This window comes from Acanthaster planci, linkage group LG14 (assembly GCF_054643075.1).
Source record: "Acanthaster planci isolate LZ-2023a linkage group LG14, COTS_SCS, whole genome shotgun sequence".
Taxonomy (NCBI): Eukaryota; Metazoa; Echinodermata; class Asteroidea; order Valvatida; family Acanthasteridae; genus Acanthaster; species Acanthaster planci.
In genome coordinates this window covers 8,498,440-8,516,905 of record NC_141790.1, presented here as the reverse complement: position 1 = coordinate 8,516,905, position 18,466 = coordinate 8,498,440, and the positions used below count along the sequence as shown (strand labels likewise).

At 40.0% G+C, this 18,466-nt stretch overlaps 1 protein-coding gene, 1 long non-coding RNA gene and 1 other non-coding gene across 3 annotated transcripts in view; 1 reads left to right on the top strand and 2 right to left on the bottom strand.

The window, feature by feature from the left end:
- The first annotated feature begins 10,777 nt into the window (after positions 1-10,777).
- LOC110980757 (perlucin-like protein) lies at positions 10,778-17,853 on the top strand. Its single transcript, XM_022237705.2, has 2 exons — positions 10,778-11,113; positions 16,156-17,853. Exons 1-2 carry the CDS (start codon positions 10,836-10,838, stop codon positions 16,358-16,360), a joined length of 483 nt encoding a protein of 160 aa, XP_022093397.2. The 5' UTR covers positions 10,778-10,835; the 3' UTR covers positions 16,361-17,853.
- Positions 13,203-13,272, bottom strand: LOC147796814 (small nucleolar RNA SNORD36). Its single transcript, XR_015427769.1, has one exon. It is a non-coding gene; the product is annotated as a small nucleolar RNA SNORD36 (small nucleolar RNA).
- LOC147796812 (uncharacterized) overlaps positions 17,565-18,466 on the bottom strand; it is a 37,370-nt gene continuing 36,468 nt past the window's right edge. Inside the window, exon 4 of the long non-coding RNA XR_015427625.1 lies at positions 17,565-18,336. This is a non-coding gene — a long non-coding RNA (uncharacterized LOC147796812). The remainder of the gene's footprint in view (positions 18,337-18,466) is intronic.

Below are 18,466 nucleotides of genomic sequence, written 5' to 3'. Positions count from 1 at the left end.
ATCTGTGCCAGAATTTGTTGGGGTGGGGGATGGTGGAATGAGACATTAGGGGGTGGCCGACGTTGGACATTACACACGAGGTTATGTTCATGATACAGATGTACATCTGTCATTATGTGTTACACTCATGCAGAATCTTACATAAGAATAGTTGCTCTTGTTTTAATTGTGTTTCCTTTTGAGTGATATTTTAGTCGTTGGGAGGTCCGAAAAAAGACTTCAAATCCCCTCGAATCTTTTACTCATCACTAACAAATGTAGGGGATGATTCATTTGCGTTTCCCATCCCTCTAAGACTTGCACCCAGGATATTTAGCACAAAGATACTTCTATTTAATAGAAAACGTAACAATTTGATCACAAAAGTTGTGTTTAAACATCTGGTGTTGGGACTAAGGGCCCATACACCAGGGCTGAGTCGATTCGAATAATTCACCATACGAAAATTCGACCTACAATTCAATCGAATATCCGAATATGAAACCTGTCTCCATAGTGCAATTTTTGACATTTAAAACAAAAGAAAATTCTCCCTTCCTTTTCACGAATGCATTCGAATATTCAAATTCGAAAAATAATATTCGAATACTCGATGGAATATTCGGATATTTGGCACAGTCCTACAATACATGCACGGAAAAGGCACGCACAGCCTTTTAAGGAAACCGAACAATTCGACTGGAGAACTTCCCTTAAAAACTTCTCTCAGGAAAAGCAGTGTGTAGTACTCTATTTATGGTATTGATAGCAGGTGTCCTGACTTTGGGCTAATTTCATGCTCAGATCTTATCGATTTTGCTTTACATTAATGGCAATTCACACTTGTGTTCCTCAAAAGCGATAGGCGTTGTTTTACGTTGGCGCTGTTTGGAAGCATTTATGCTTATCACATGTAGGCATAATACTGAAATGAGAAACATTCAAAACTTCTTTCTCTATTCAACCGTCTTGATAAACACAGTTATATTTCTTGTTTAATTCAATTCACTTTGAATTGTTTGTTTTGAAGTATTGGAAAAAAATTATAACATTTAAGTCACAAACCTATGGCCGGCATGGAACCCTAACAGTTTTGATCATGTTGCTATTTTTTTGCATGAAAGTGACATGCATATTTGCAGTTTGAATTTTAGTTACTGATTAGTGATGTAAGTTAAGATTATTTGTATTTACAAATCCATTTCCTGTGTACCAACTTTACTCCATTTTCACTGTTCCATCGGCTACTCGCAGTGGTATTCTTTAACCCTAACCCTCCTCAATTCTTCACCTGTTGGAGGATTGAGGACTGTTAGGGTTAACATGCATGGTAAAAGATTCCAGAATTGTGAACGCGAAATTGTTATTCTCGCAACATTTTAGCGCTTCATTCAGTACGCTACTGCATGTTTCCTTTTGTGTTTTGACAAATTCCAACTTGAAATTGCAGGAGAAATTAAAAACAGCAGCATGAAAGGTTGTAGGTTTTTTTGGTCTGTCTCAGAGGCATTAGGCAGGATCATAACGTTGAAATAGTTTGCATTAGCACGCAATACCAGTGTTGTCTCTCCCCACTAGTGTCAGCGCTGTTTAACCACTTGTCACCGGATGACGTGTAAACACACTGTATTTTCCTTATTTTGCTCCACCGAGGACGCTGTTACTAAGTGAACCCCCCCCCCGCATCAACAATAATCCCGAAAGAAACGCCTTTCTTGAGTAACTAGAATTGAATTGGGAAACCCACATCTTACACAAAGAACTGGGGGGATTAAAAACTTTTGTTTGGGTAAACTCATTTGCTAGGGAGCAAAACTGCACTTACAAAATCCCAACTCCTGTGAATCGAAACAATAAGCCATTTGCGAGTTACGTTTGAATAAAATTAGGGACACTGAGTAATTGAAATTCTCAATACTAAAACAACTGGAAAAAACACATGGCCACGGATCACGCGTATATACGCTGTGGACCTGTTGTATGGGGACCGGTTGACATCTTGACACACAATTTTTGCCAGGGCAGTTGAAAAACGGCTGAACAGAAAAACTCAAGAGTTGTGTGCCTTTAGGCCTATATATTTTATGGGCGCCAGAAATAAACTGCAAGGTCGAAGAATTTGCAAAAAATCCCGCCCCAGCATCTCTTTTTTTCGGGGGGGGGGGGCCGAAACCCCGATATTAATTGGCAATACTGACTGTGCTGGGTTTCTTGTTTAATTAAGCATCGCAGATATCAAGACAGGGAAACCTGAGCACCCCTGCCCAGCATTCACTGAAAACAAACCGCTTGGTAGATGGACTTTGTTTGGCTTCGACGTTTTGTTTGGAAGCTGGACGGTGCAATTGGATAGCGTAGTATTCGCACTTTTTTTCTGAACTGCGCGTGTACATTTTTTGACACAACCATCTGGCGGCCGCCACTTCATTATATAGAGGCCGCCACGTACATCCGGTGGCAGCCAGATAATTATGTGGCGGTCGCCGGTATTATGTGGCAGCCACTAGATACTAAGCGGCTGCCGCCAGATGATTGTGTCAATGCACACGCGTGTTTCCAAATTAAAAAAAAAAGGGCACCGGATGCGCACTTTTGTTTGAACCGCGAGCGTACATTTTTTTGACACAATCCCGTTCGTAAGTGTGACGTCACAACGCCCACTGCACATGCACTGTACACAGAGTTACATGCATTGATCGCCGTTAATTACATGGAACCATGGAACCGGAGGTTATCGCACAACTTCAGTGATTGTCCAATGGGAGCCTGCAAATCGTGGCGCATCCACCTTTGTGACGAAGTCACGCATGCGCACAATTGGTCTTGGCGACATGAAGTGTGAGTGGGCCATTGGAAATATACATGGGTGCATTTTGTAAAAACACGTACTGATGGTCAATGTACATGTACCGGTACAGTACCCATTCGATTTACTGCTTTTTGCACTTAGGGAATCTGAAGAACCAGATCTCTCTCTCGTTGGGATCTGCACTTTGTCTTGTACAACCCCAAACACAACAACTAGATACCGATCTTTCGGTAGTACTCCACATGACCAAACTCAATGGTAAGCTTTGTACGTGTATGTACAATATACATGTACATTGAACATCGGATTAGATGCTCATGGAGTGCTACAAGAAAGTCAGTGTGAATGCTCTGTTTGACTTGGTCCTGAGGCACACTGCAAACATGTCTTACTGGTTCTCTTTGCCTTGTCTAAGAGGGCGGATGGGATACCGACAAAACATACCTGCAAACAGGTTTTGGCCTACTTACGAATACAAGCTTACAGTAGTAATGCATTGTCAACACAAAAATATTGTAAACGGAAAGAGTTCCATACAAAGTTCACAAATTTTCCTCTGTAGTGACTTACAAGCTCCGGATAGCAATTACCTGTCATCAAAGTCAATTTGACCAGTGAGAAAACACTTAATATTTGTCAGACCAGTCTCATAGGGTTGGTACATAGGGTATCGAGTGAACTTTTGTAAACAGTTGCAAATCTAACATTATGTCCAGTGAACAAGTTCCACAATTTTCAAACAAAAAACAAGAAGACAGATTTTACAAGAAATCTTGCCATTGTAATGTCCCATTTTTTCCATTTTACTGTTTGTAATTGTATGTTTTGTACCAAAGACGCCAGACTTACCCGCTAAAGTGAACTGTTCATAATTCGATGGAAGAAAATGCTCCTTGCAGACTTCTAGTACAGAGTCTGATGACGGCTACCACTTTTTAACGCCCTTCTAGTTGGCACGTCTTATTGCCAATCGCTCAAATTCTTCAACTTCTTGTCTTCAGGGAATCTATGCCCACCCCTCTGACCACAGCCGGGCACAGAACAACATGTATGGGGCATAATTGTGATCTATATAATACTCCTTGACCGCAACTCTGCATTTACATGCAAATCGCCCTAATTATACACTAGTAACTGATTTTCTACCAGGACCCTTGAGGGGCGCCTTCGTAAGTTGAACAACGGAAAGTCTCCCATTCCACTTAATAAAGCCCGGTACTCGGGCGGAAGCGCGCTTGCGCCTTTGGGCCGGGAAGCATGTCACGGCAGAAAAAAATGTTCCCGGCAAAAGGGCGTAAGAAACAAAACATTTATGCGTAAAAACGCATACTTTTACTCCAAACCAACCCAGACTGTACAAAAAACAACATTTGAGCAACTTATTAAACGACTTGGGGAAACTTTTGAAAACTTTTTGCAAAGAAATCTTTATATTTTATTTAAATAAAACAGTTGCATGGATAGGCGTACGTCCTTTTGCTGGGACATGTTTTTCATTGATAATGCTTCCCGGCAAAAGGGCGTTGCGCTTATGCCTTTCTTCAAGGCACACGACGCTATGATCTCTATGGTTGGTAGCGGCCCTCGTTACGTGCGCATGCAGTCGCGATGGACATCGCGCGTGTTTAAACGTACAACATTTCCAGAAAAAAAAAACATTGAGGATAAAACAACAAAAAACAAACTTGCGCGGCGGGAACCACTCTTAAGGCCAGCTCCTAAGCAAAATCCGAAAGTTTTTTTGGCCTAAGTCTCATCTTTTCTGTGTCATGTGCAAAACACACTGACAAACCGCCAACTTAACAATTGTAAAAGGTTGTCTAATTTGACCTACATGTATAATACCTTTAAATCTGTAGAGATCTTCAGACCTAATGTGCACCCATGTCGGCATTCCGTCTCTTTTCCAAAGAGAACAACACATGCCTGGCCCTCTTTATGAACTAGAAAGTACCTTTCCTTTTTGAAAGAAGACGTGAAAAGACTAAAAAGAATGGTCGTTCGAAATATAAATTAGAGATAAACACCAAACTGAAAACAAAGAAAAAAGTTTAAAAGTTAAAAAAAATTAATAAGTCACATATTCAAACGCAGGAAAACCCGATCAGTCTACCCATGTATACACAGTACATCAAATTATTGTGAGATGAATGAAAAACATGTAGCTAAAACCCACAGCCTGGATGGCTAAGACAGAGGCAGACCTAAACAAAACCCACATCACGCCCCTTGAACGAGAAACAAAAGATACCAAGAAATTCATTGGGAATGTACAATAACGTGTTTCCAGATGACCAGATTACATGTTCTCTCTTTGAATTCTGACATTGCTATGATTAAAATTCAAGCTACGACCGCTTTTTTGATCAGTGGTCGATTAGGTCTGGTGTCTAAGATATATTTTGTGCACAAATTGATTTCAGGGTGAAATCTTGGCCATCATTAGTGTAAATCTTGTCAGTAGGACTCGTTTGTCTCCTGTGTCTTCTGTGCAACCATTGAGGTTGTCTGGCAACGGCGAACTCAGCAGCACCATCTGCAGTAACCCACGCATGGGAGGGGCACTTACGTGGTGAAGCTCTTATCGGCTTCCCGAATTCGTTGCTCTGCACGGCCCTTCCCATCTTCCTTTTCTTAAAGACTTGAGAAATTCTACCCAAATCTTTAACAATTCGCACTGTCCTTTCAATTAAAAAGTATTTGGTGTGGTAGTGCTCTTCCGCTAAATGGAACAATGATTTCCTTGCCTAATATTGCGTAAAGTGGGTCTTTAGGAGGTATTTGATGAGGAGCTTGATTTTAATTAAAGAAATACAAATACACAAAGTGAAACACAGCGAATGATTATGGGAGCTGAGGTACATCACCTAAACACCACTGTAGTTTGGTTCGTTACCGTAGTGACTAGGTCACATATGGCGTAACATTGGGTGCTTAGATGTATATTTTAAGATGCGGCATGCCAATGTGTATTAATTGTAAAGGTCTGCAGCATCCTGAAACGGTCACAAAAAGCGGCAATAAATATTTCAAAAGTACCGTCTCTATTTACCAAACATAGCAAGATTAATAAGCGGAAGATGAATCAAAGAAAACAGAAGATTCATAAATTATAGACATTTACAAAAAATAACGACAGTGACCGAAACCAATGAAAATGGTTTGGGGAGATTTCAACCATTTTCACAAATTTTGGGGAACGTTCACATGACCGTAGCGATTACTTTACCTAAAGATCCTCTCGAAAGATCTCTTGATCTTAGAACAAGACTACAATCACGGCATCCATGCCCCCTTAGCCGTGGAAAATAACTGGCTTGAGAGATAATGTCTCCCATTTTGTTGGAACATATCGAAACCAATCATCCTTTGACGAGAAATTGTCTGGTGAACTCTTGCTCGCTTTGGAAACGTTAACTGACCTGTCTGTGTCTCAATCCAAGAATTAACATCTCTACTGCTAACAACTGCATTATCCTCCCCCGTGGCATTTACAATACATAATCCCTTTTTCCCTCCACTGTTCTGTTAAAATGAGACCACTGACAGGTGGTAACTGCGTGCCGTAGATGTAAAGGGTTTGGAATCGAGGCCTATCTGGATGCAGTGGGTAAAAAGCATGCTCTTTTGACGTTGATTAAATTAGATATTTGTACAGGTAGTAAATAATTTTTGCAATATTGAATGTTTCAAAAGTGGACCTAATTCATATGTCATTTAACTATTTTCAAAATGGACGGTTTAATCTTACATCATATCCACATGTGGTTGACATATTGGATGTTGGTAATTGAATGAAAAAATAATGAACAGGGGTGAGTCTGGTTATCTCAAAGTGACAGTTACAATTGTAATGACAGTAACGCGTGAAGTCATACGCTCGCGATGAAAACAGTTGCAACGACAATTTTAACGTTAAATCATTATTATACGCATATCTATCTGATCGAAGCAAATGTGAAACCAGAACATGATATTAAAATACAAATTCTACGAAATTTTTCAGGCTAGCTTTAAACTCTTTCAATCGAAAATATTTGACACAATCGAGTATTTATGATAAAAATGATTTTAGGACATCGCTTATCTGGCACCAGTAGCTGTTCTTTCGACGAAATCAATAGTACGTGAGACAGGTTTTAATTCAAGAAGTGCCAACTGCACGATACTCAGCACGATATGCGGTAAAGGGGGACCCCCTAATGTGGCGCACAAGCTGTATACCCTAAGGCTACTGTGCCTCTACTGCACCCCCTCGGAAATCTGCAAGGGATTTCAAAGATTCCATCAACACAAAAAAAAAGACACAATGGAGGGGTCCCCCTTTGCCGCATATCTTGCATCATAAAGAGCATTCCGTACTTACGTCAGAACAGCTAAGACAGCATGTGCAGACATGAAATTCTTGTGCAGCAAGCATCATTCTGTTCTTTGTTGCAACTACTGAAGTTCTTAAAAGGTTTGCGTTCATGAAGTCACCAACGTTTAATGATGTTGGCTGTAGTGCCTCTAAAAGTCGATGTAAGTTCAAGAGTCCAATATTTGAAGATGAAGGATATGACGATGGTAGGCTCAACCATAGCCTAGCGTCAAGAGCCTAAAGAGGCACATGGTGCTCGTGGAAAAAACATTCAAGTTCATTTGCGAATTAAAAAGAACGCAGCTTGAAGCCTTCCTTTTTAAAGGAATTTTCTTCAGGTTTTTTATTTCGCTTGATAATTTTTTAAATAATTATTTGGCGTTAAAGAAATCTTTTACGCAGGTTTTTGATGCCCTGTAAAGTGCTCATTTGGCAACAACACAAACATTATACAATAAAGCCCTGAAAATGTCTGCCATCGTTTTTGTTAATATCTGAAAATGGTCACAAATGTGACTCATGTTCGGTTTCGTTGTGTTCCCAGGAAGTACACGACAATTGATCATTATTCACGTAAATGTTTTATGTATAAGAAATCATACTGAAGGATCCCTACATGGATATTTCGGACTCAGACAGAAAATCGTCAAATATATGGAGTGGTGGTCTTGACTACCACAAGGCATGTCTCTGGGAACTGCAACCAGTAACTGTAGGACGAATTTGTTGTCGGGGAGATAATGATATGAATATGAACTACAGAGCTCCGCATTCGTGATGTTAATATGCACTATGGAAGCACGAAGCCGTAAAGTGCGAAATGTTTCCATTAAACCAGCTCTCGTGAAGCACTGGTGAACTACCAGAAAAATAATTCTTCCAATTTGAATTCATCCGACAAAAATTTGTATGAACTACAATTCGCTTCGCACGCGATGGTACTAGACGTCGCGACGGTATGTCAGTAAATAGAGCCAATGCTCCCATTGACTTGATAAACCATTAGTTTGTAGCACCACTCTGAAGTTTCTTTTCCAAGTAACAAAATGTTTCAAAAATAATTGTCCGTTATATGCAAATACTCTACACACTACAAAACACCTCAAGTGCTGATAATTTCCTAGCTTTCAGCCCACGCATCAGCCAGCCTGCCAGGCGGGAGGCAGTTCAATTGATACCTACAGAATAACAATCACTCGAGGCGGTGAGGATTTTTTTAAACACGAAGAGGAAGGACACAGGAGTTTGAATTGCCCGAGGCTACAACGTATTGCCAATTACCGCTTTCTGGCATGCCCATTATGTCCATAGCCAGAGCGCAGCGAGCGCTTGCTACGCACCATCTGTACCAAAACCCCGAAACCCCTTCGAACACTATGATCGCCGCCGCAATTTTTCGTTGGTTATCTGCATCCTTAACACTTTGTGTACTTAGGTATAGGATATTGAATATTCATGCATTTGTTGGTGCTTGGTATGATCTCATAACAACATCGAATTTAATACTTGCGCAGTTGCTTATATTACGCTGTGTGACCTAAATGCACTACAGGTGCAGTCATTGCCCGTAAAGATCGCTTCTTCTGGAGTTATTTTGGGAATAAATACCCCTGCTGTTTACAAGATTTTATATTTGTTTGAAACATTTTTATTACGGCATTTGAACAAAAGTTTATTTTACGAAATTTCATGACACCTTCCTATAATGAAATAGCGCATTTTGTTCCTTACGTACTTAGCTTTCCAGTAGTGGTGAACATTTTGTTGGCCAGTCTTAGCCAAATTCATACCAAGTCTTTGGAAACTGATGTATTCGAGGGAGAAAAATAAAAGTACAAACTTCTTATGGATAACGGAAGAGCTGTATCAAAATAAAAAAGCTTATTCAGAGGGGCAAAAATAGGTCTAATATCGGGGACTTTTCTCTCTCTGTTTCCTGATTACAGCAAAAATATGTCTTTAATTGCAAGCAAAATACTACAAGTATTGCTGAGATATACTACTGGCTCCGCTTGTCACGCTAAGATACAGGCAGTAATCGGGCATTTTGGAATGTTTTCTATTATTCGTCTCACTTGGGGGCAACGATCATTGAACACTTTGAAGTGTGCCAGAGTTGCAACTCCCGTGCCCTTCCTCTATGGCATACCCTCTGGTGTAACTACATGTAGGTTCTGTAGAAATCCCAAATTAACTCAAGCCCCCGCTTCTCCTTCAGAAAAGAACTGCAAAGTTTTCTGGGAGGCAATTAAAAGATCAGTTCTTTGTACTGTTCCGTCCAAAAATGCAAGCCAAGCTTGTTGCATGCAGCGCGGGTTTTCTATATTTTTCAGATTAAACGAAATTCTAACATTAACATTTCTTGAGGTAGTTTAAATCAGAAAAAGTTCTTGAAAAACACAGAACATGATTGAGCAAATCAAATTAAACCCCTGTAAGCGGGGCGTGAGAGGGATCCAGAGTGCGCTGCATGACCTTTCCCCTTCAGACTCTCTACTTGCATTGTGTCTAAAAAGGTAGCGTGGAACCTGCCTCTTGTTAGGTGCATCACCAACACGCAGAATAATATGTGCCAAATCCCAGGGCTAGATTAAAAAACTTTATGAAGCGATTCATTGAAGTCCATGACTGAGAGCACGAACTGCCAGCTACACCACTTGTAAGATCGAATTGAAACTTCGCACATGCTACTTTGTGGGTTGTCTGAACGAGTACAAAGTTTAATTAAAAGTAGGGACAGCCGATAACGTTGGGAGGCAGAAGTCACCCTCACCTTGGTGAGAGGCCATAAAACCAGCCCTAAGCGCTACTGTTCCGTCAGCCGAACTCCGCCCAAGGTATTAGCATCAGTTTGACATCACTGGCATGAGTGCTGACGCTTCGCCTTTCACAATGCTACTGTATTTGGTAGTCTGAAATCGAAAATTCAAAGAGAGACGCAAAAGCGTTTGAACCCCAAAACCTGTTGTTTTTTTCGCAGGCCCTCAATATTTTGTTGAAGTCTCCTGCCCCTGAATGGAAGCACTTGGCACACCCACTGTGCTTACAGCCCGGCCTGTCATGGTTAGATGTGTCGATGCCAAATTTCTTTTTATTTATTTATTTATTTACTCCTGTAGTGCCTACATTAAGGACAAATTTCAAAACTCGCGGTTTGCAACAGTTAAAATCACGCAATGACCAGGGTTAGGAAGTGTTCTCTTTTGTGGCTCTGGGATGGGGGAAACCCCGTGAAAAAAATTCTGGGGAAAACCAACTGGGGCAGGTTGGGACTGAGAACCCAATCCACTTGCTGACCTGGAAGGGTTGTAACCTGGGTCAAAGAGGTGGAAGGCGAGTTAACCACCATTACACCAACCTAAAAATGCAACCGTCATTTTGCAACCACCAGCAACCAACACCTAATACACATGATGTGAAATTAATCACAAAATAAGTTAAGAATGGATATATCAGACTCATATTCGTAAAACTGTTCAAAATACCTGCAAATTATTGAGTCAACCCTTGTGACCCACGTATACACCTGGGGTGGGCGGAGTTTCTACCAAAATGGCTGTGTCCATGACAACGTCTGACGAAAGGCAGTTTTCACTGGACTGCCGAATGCTACAAAAAGGTCAACATGAAGGACGCTTCCTCACTTTCCAACACTGAGCTACACTGAAGCAATAAATCAGTGAAACAATGAATCGATTCCTCATCGCTTGCGTGTTTCTCGTAGCTGCCACCGCTGCAGAGGAAGCCTTGCACAGATCAGGCTGTCCCAGCGGCTACACCTACCGTCGTCACAGAGGCCACTGTTACAAGGTATTCCGGACACGTCAGTGGTGGCAGTACGCCGAGTACTTTTGCAGGGCGGATGGAGCCTGGCTGGTGACCATCAGAAATCGAGCAGACAGTGTATGGGTCAACAACTTCTTCAAAAGAAACAAGCACAACTGTCCATCGTCGTACTGGATTGGGTGAGTTATGTATCTGTCCACGCCCATTAGTTCCGACTGATCCGTTATATCAGACAGCAAAGTTGATTATTTTGTCCAATCCGTTATGACGGACAGATGATTGTGTCCGGCCCATTGTGTTCGACGGCCGTTTTAAGAATGTTAAATTTTTAATTTGTAAAGCGGTAGTTGTGTCGCAATTTTTTTCAGTCATGCGACAAATTCCTCCGACGGCCGTTACAGATTCTTTTTGGAGGTAATTTTTTACAGATACATAATTTGGTATATCTAATTAATCAATGAGTAGTCCTCTATGAAGACGTAACAAAATGACGCTGATTGACAGGTGGGAGGACCGTCATTTCCGTGTAAAAACACGCCCCTCTTGCTCCTGCTGCGCGGGGACACTCGCCCAGAGACCTTTTAGATTAACGGTGGGTAAATGACAAAATATGACTGAATGTAGTCACTTCAATTTACTGGATTTCATGTCAAAGTGAAATTGTTTGGGTTCTATAGGTTTGTCCAGTTAATATCGCGCTCTTTTCATTGAAAATTACTTAAAAGAAAATTTAATTTCATCAAAGAGGGGTCACTCGCCCCTAATGTTGATTTAAATTGGAAATAACACCACTAGATTTCACTTTTAGAGCATTATAATTCATGAAAAAAATTCTTATCCGTGATATGTATAGTCATTTTCGTCTCATCCCGAGAAAAGCGTTAATTTCGAAACGCATTTTTTGTCATTCATTTTTTTTACCGATTTAGTCATTCAATTTTGGCAGTGGCATGATTAGAAAAATTATTAAAGAATTATTAAATTATCAGTCATCTTCTGGTTGTTCTTGTAATTTGTTATTCAATTCATTGCGTTTATCATCCAAATTCAGTCTATTATTTATAGTTAAGTTTGAATCACAACAATAAAATCCAAATAACCGCTATTTCAAACCAGTGTTGTATTCGAAATCCCCTTGATGTCCGAGACCAAGACAGAAACCGAGATCAAGGCATTCGAGACTGAAAAGAAGACCGAGACCAACTCTTTCAATACCGAGACCAACACTTTTTCAGGTTGAGACCGAGACGGAGACCACGAGCGAGACTAAGACCAAACATTAAAACTGTGCATCATTTTATACAAAGGTAAACGAGGACAAGCAACATAAGACGACAAAATTATACTGAACATATATGATAAAGAAATTATTGGTCATTCTATAAATTCATGGTCCAAAACTACGACATGTCTGTGTCCCTGTCACACCAGACATGTAATTTGACATGGAAATATCACCAAAATCGATTTCAAACTATTTCTAATTTTATGGCAGGTAATTGCATTAATTCATCATTCTTGGAAATTAGAGAATGTAATCTGATTTACAAAATCGTATGTCAGATGTGACAGGGATAAAAAAGTAGACCCTCATTTACAGAATAACCCATATACATGGAACATCATCAAAGACAAATACATCAACTCGAACGATTCTGTTTTTCTCATATTGAATCCTATTAAGAAGAGCCAAGTCTAACAAAAAGGCACACATCTATATCTCCCTTGCACAACACGTTTAGGTGTTAATAACACACAGGTCTGTATCCATTTTTTCCTGGAGTCCAGTCCAGTATTGTAAAATTTAACGTATCGTCACGACTCATCAATGGATACTGATGTTTGTGATGTACCACTCTCTAAATTCAAAAGAGTGAAAACTCAATCTTTTCGAGTGAAAATTCACTCCCACAGTCGCAAACTATAGGGACCAGACTTTTAGAATGAAATGACTTTTATAGTATCTAAATTTAGAGAGCAGTGGTTGATACTGTGGTTTGGCATCACTATTATTTGTCTTCAGTAAATGGCCTACAGCCCTGGCATTTATATTTATATAATCTATGTTTAAGCGTCCGTCCATTTTTCATGACGCGTTAAACAATACAATCAACTGTTATTAGTTGTTTGATTGTATTTTAATTTAAACTCCGATAGCAGTTTTTCTTTGCGAAAATGGTTGCACTTTTTAGTTTCCATGTTCAAATATATTTTTAATACATAACTTTTTATCAATTTTTTACAATCACCCAAAAGTTTCATTGTAACATTGCTCAGCTATAATGCTCGTAGTCCGTCATAATGTGTTCAACTTATTAAATTTACACAATCAAAGCAATGAACACAATTGACACAATTAAAACGTAATACAAAATCTTTGCATTTCGACGAATTTGTGCATCCTCTGCAGTTAAGATTCATTTTACATTCTTTGCTTGCAATACACATTGGGAGCAACATTCACAAAGATAATTTTTAGAAAGATATTGTTTTGGTTCTGGTTTTGATTCTTGCTTTTGTTTGCGTCTTTGTCTTCGTCATAGTCTTCTGTTTGGCATCTCTGTTTTGATTTTAGTGTTAGGAGATATTTTTCATTTTTTTAAACGATGGGAGCGTGATGATATTTTTCAATTTGTCAAACGCCGAGGGGGGTTGGGTAGGTATTCGGGGAGAAACCGACTACTCTCCTTGTACACTACTTCTGCAAAGTGTTTCCTGCCCCCTTTTCCGCTCTCCTTCAGTTCCCTGCACTTCTTATAACCAAACCACTACTGCCAATTCACATGACGTGGCAGTGCCCTGATGCTTTTTCAAGCTGATGATGTTGCAAAAGGCAGCGCATAACTTAACAGCATGTAGCATATGAACGAAAACATGGGGCAAGCCACCTGCTTCGCATGTATGCGTACATTGTACACAAACACGTGTACAAATCGGAGGGATGTGTGCCAGTGAAATAAGCCAGTTCGTAATTACCGTATGCACTCTGCACCTGAAAGTTCATTTGTACATCAAACAAATCGCTTCACCGTACGTCAGGAGCGGGCGCCCTTCTGTGACATTCGTTTGTGTGGCGAATGTTAAGGGTGCGATTCAGCTAAAGCTTCGATCTTCAATTTTTTTCAATTTTTGGTTAAAATTTTGCCATGGATGGTTGTGAGCAAGATCTTTCAATTGATGAAATTCGTCTGTGGACCCTGGCCCAATTGAAAGAGTTTTAAGGAACAACAACATTTTCAACATGCTGTACTTGGATTAATGAACACTTAATCAACCTTAATTTTATGAAATTAATTACCTGATAATTTAAACTCGTACGTATTTAAAATGTCACTTTTCTTCTATTTCCAATTTCATTATATCTTCGGTACTGCTTTCTGTAAAGATTTCCTAGAGGGAGTTCCATATACCCGAATGTCACTTAACACCCTGTGCAAAACCCTATGAGACTAGTCTGAAAAATATTAAGTGTAGAAAATGCTTCGATTTTCTCCCTCCTAATTTTTTCGAACATTTTTTGCTCTCTAAGGGCTACGGTAATAAGGCCCTGCAGGAGAAAACTAGTGACATTTGTATACAGGAAATCTTACCAATTTCCTTTCCGTAAAGGTTAGGGAAAAATATATTGTAAATTATGTTGGGACACTATCCATTATTATTTTTTAAATGACTGTACAGGATCGAAGGGTATCAGAATGTTTATTCTGTTCTTGGTTCTTCCCTATTTCGTCTTTAGCATCTTCCGTATTTCACAATTTTTTTAAACAATCATCTGTATCAAAAGCATTCCATTCGCGCACAAACAGGATATACATAAAATCAATTTATTTTATGTACAAATGACCCTTGAAAAAGTTCATTTGTGTATGCGAAGTTTGTAATTACAAACGGGCTTATAAATGGCATGCTGCATACGAGTTCCAGTGCTTCCAACCTCGCCTTCGTTGTGTTGAGCAACACTTCCAAAGGCTGTTTCCTGTGTTGGGAATAAAGTAACAACTTGGGATGAGGTTGCTACATACTGCATTAACTAGTCCACATTCAAACATCGATTTCACTATGAAAATTTGAACAATGCGGTGTTGTATTTACATCCATGTTTGGAAACTAGACTCGTTAGCTGGAAAGTGCGTTCATAAGTGAGGTAGCGAGTTGCACATTTTGTTGTCTCGACGGGTCTAGACGGAACCCTCCCGAGACCACCGAGACTTACTTTGATAGGACGAGACGAAGCTCAAGACCGAGACCACAAAAAGGTCACGAGACCATATGCAGCAAGGTATGAGACGGAGAGAAACCCCCCTGTTTTGTGTTGGTCATTGTCTCGCAGGAATCTGGGGAATTCCTTTCAGACATCCTAGGGGGATGTGTTAAGTAACAATAGTCTGAAATGTGTATAGGGATTGGACATGTTGGGGGGGGGTACCCCTCGGTCTCATTTCTTGCTGGGTATACACGAGACAGTCTCAAAACCGAGACCAGCTTCCCAGACCAACAGCATTGATTCAAACAATCGTAACGACAAATTCAATGACGAAATTGAATAATTGGATCTTTAAAAGAGAAACGAAGTGCTTTTCCAATTCAACGTCATTTCCAATGTGAGACAAATATGTTGATAAATAGGAGAAATAATAATAGGGTTTTTGTGAACTACATTGCTCTTAAAGTTATATCTAGCGGTGTTGTTTCGAAATTGGAATCAACATTTGGAGGCGAATGACCTCTGTTTAACGAAATAAGCTTTATGTTAACCAATTTCAAATGAAAGAAGTGCGATATTAATCGGGAAAAAACCTCTAGTTACTTTTAAAGCATAGGCTGCGTAAAACATAATTGTGTCGTTCTTTGGACACAATAGATCGGACTTAATTATACAGCAGCAGTACATTTATTTCATGTTGGCAGCAAATGATCAATCCCAAGTACATCTACATCAAAATCATACATGCATAGTGAATTCTGTTACAACAATAATAACTGGGTGTATTGGGTTTAATAATTGTACACGGTCAAAATTATTACCAACATATCGGGAAAAAAGAAGCACTGTGCTTTTGGTTTTCCCTATTTACACGAACAATGGTTCAGACTGGACAAGAAACATAAGACAGAAGACATGAGACACACAATATAATACACTGACAGGATAGACTAAAGTTAGGACAGATGTACTTTGAAATCTAGATTAATGAATTCCAATTACGTCTTGTTTTCACAGAGCCAATGATATTGTGGAAGAGGGAGTCTGGCGATGGGCACAGAATGGCCGTAAAGTGACCTATACCAACTGGGGGCCTCATGAACCTAACAATGACAACAACGAGGACGCAGTCAACGTTTACAGCAGCAGCAGGAAGTGGAACGACCACAAGAAGGACGGGAACTGGTGCCCCAAACTATGTTTTGTCTGTGAGACTCATTGAGTCGATAGCAGGCCGCTTAAACATTCCAACTTGATCACTTCAAATTTTATTGCAATTGCTCCACATTCAATACCCTTGAGCACGTGATAACCCGGTGTGAAAGAAATACATTTACCAATTAGGAATTAGTTCATAGAAAGCAATACTCTCACTTGTCTTCTTAGTCTCAGCTCGTTCCGTTCCCCTTGCAGCCGTCTTCCACTCAATTTGATCACTGACGACCCGTGGGGCGTCCCTCCTGCCTCCCATCTCATTCGCATCTTTATTGAATATACTGCAGGCGGAGTATGCATACAATTATTGTTTTCTTCACAAAGGTATTTACCATTTGTCCACCATCTGATTTGCCATGCAAAGGCATTTAGTGGCTTACGAAAAAACATCAAATACTTAGATATGTATTGTATACAAGGTACTATGTATTATCGAACAGATCCTCCCAGACAGTCTGAAATTTACTAAGACAGCTCTTCGGGACGAGGTGTTACCGAAATAAGAGTCTTTAGGAAAGATTTACAAATCTTACTCCGGTAACATTTCAAGAAGTCACGAGTAAATTGGACTTATTTGTTTTTGAAACTAAGTTGCTAATAACTGCTGAAAAAACGCGTTAACTTTGTTTTAAACAGATGACGTCTGACACGGTGCATGTCAAGCCTTATATTCAAGTTGCATAGATGCCTAGATCAATTAAATTTTGGGTGTGGTCAAGTTATTTGGCAATGGAAACGCTTATGTCTACTTAAGCTGTTTTCCCGCATATGCTTGTTGGGTCTACTGTCCATAACTGTAACTGTGGTTGTTTGGTATTTTCCTGTTCGGTTGGCACGTAAATAGTTTACTGTTGACGTCTATAGGGCGCACTTGGGTAGAGGTTGTCAGGTGCACCTTTTACTTTAAATACGTATTTCATTCATAGTCTGACGCTATTGTTTTTTGTGTAGCAAGCTTCCACTTATGCCTTGGACGTATTCGTCTGGTCATCCATCACTGAGTTTCACTAATAATGATACAACCCTCTTCAAGAGACCCTTGAGAAATCCCTTGGTAAAACGGCATGGCAGTACCGTTTTTCCGAACGGCATTTTACGGTGTTCAGAAGGTGTTTTGCAAGCTTTGCAAGTCTGCATTTTATTACAATGGGGGCAATTTAGACGTTGAAACTGCCATAAAGACAAGGTACCGTGGAAGGCATGTTTCAACGCTGAAAACGTACCTGCAGGTGGACCTACAAGAGTCGACTCTGTCATACAGGAACGTCAGAGAAAAACACACTTAACAACAACAAAATTGAACGCAGAGACGATTCTTTAAACAATGAAAATTATCTTTCAACTTTTGAAACTTGACCATAACATGAGTTTAAATACACGTTTTGTACTCATGGCACAATAAGATGCGTCGTAAAACAAAAAGTACAAACTGAAATTATTTTGACTTAAAAGCAAGGAACACAACACAACTTTAATATGAATAAAGAATGATTATGTAAATTGTGTAATCGATTTCCTCAATATGCTTGAAGAATATTTGGAGTGTGGCGGGAGCCTGCATTGCGTTAAAGGCTGGTGCCCGCCCAGGACGATCTATTGCAACATTGGAATGGGGGGGATTGGGGTGGATGGGGGGTGCAATCTAAACTACCAGCGTCTATGTTAACTCACACTGTGAAATGTTTCAAAGCATGTCATTAGACACATTGGTTTCTGGCAATTCTTACAAATCATACGAGTTTGTTTACGTTGGGTCTCGTACTGCAAACAACACAGTTTCGTTTTGGCCTTGCCTGCTTCTTCCGGGATAATGTCCACTTGAAAGGAGTGCAGTTTCAGGGGCATCTGGTGTTGAGTTGCTGGTCCTGGAGGTGGACAACAGTTCTTCGATGACCTGGACCCAGAAATCCAAGCTAGTGGGCGGACGCTTTGTGGGAATGCTGCTGTACACGATGCTAGCATTAACCAAACAGATGTCAAGAACTGCAAAGAAACGCGTTTCCACAATTTCAGGGATCTATGATGATGCACGTAGTACTGACACATTTGTGATACTAAGTCACTTCCCCAATGTACTTATTATAATCGTTGACGACGGCAGGTCTTTGGATTG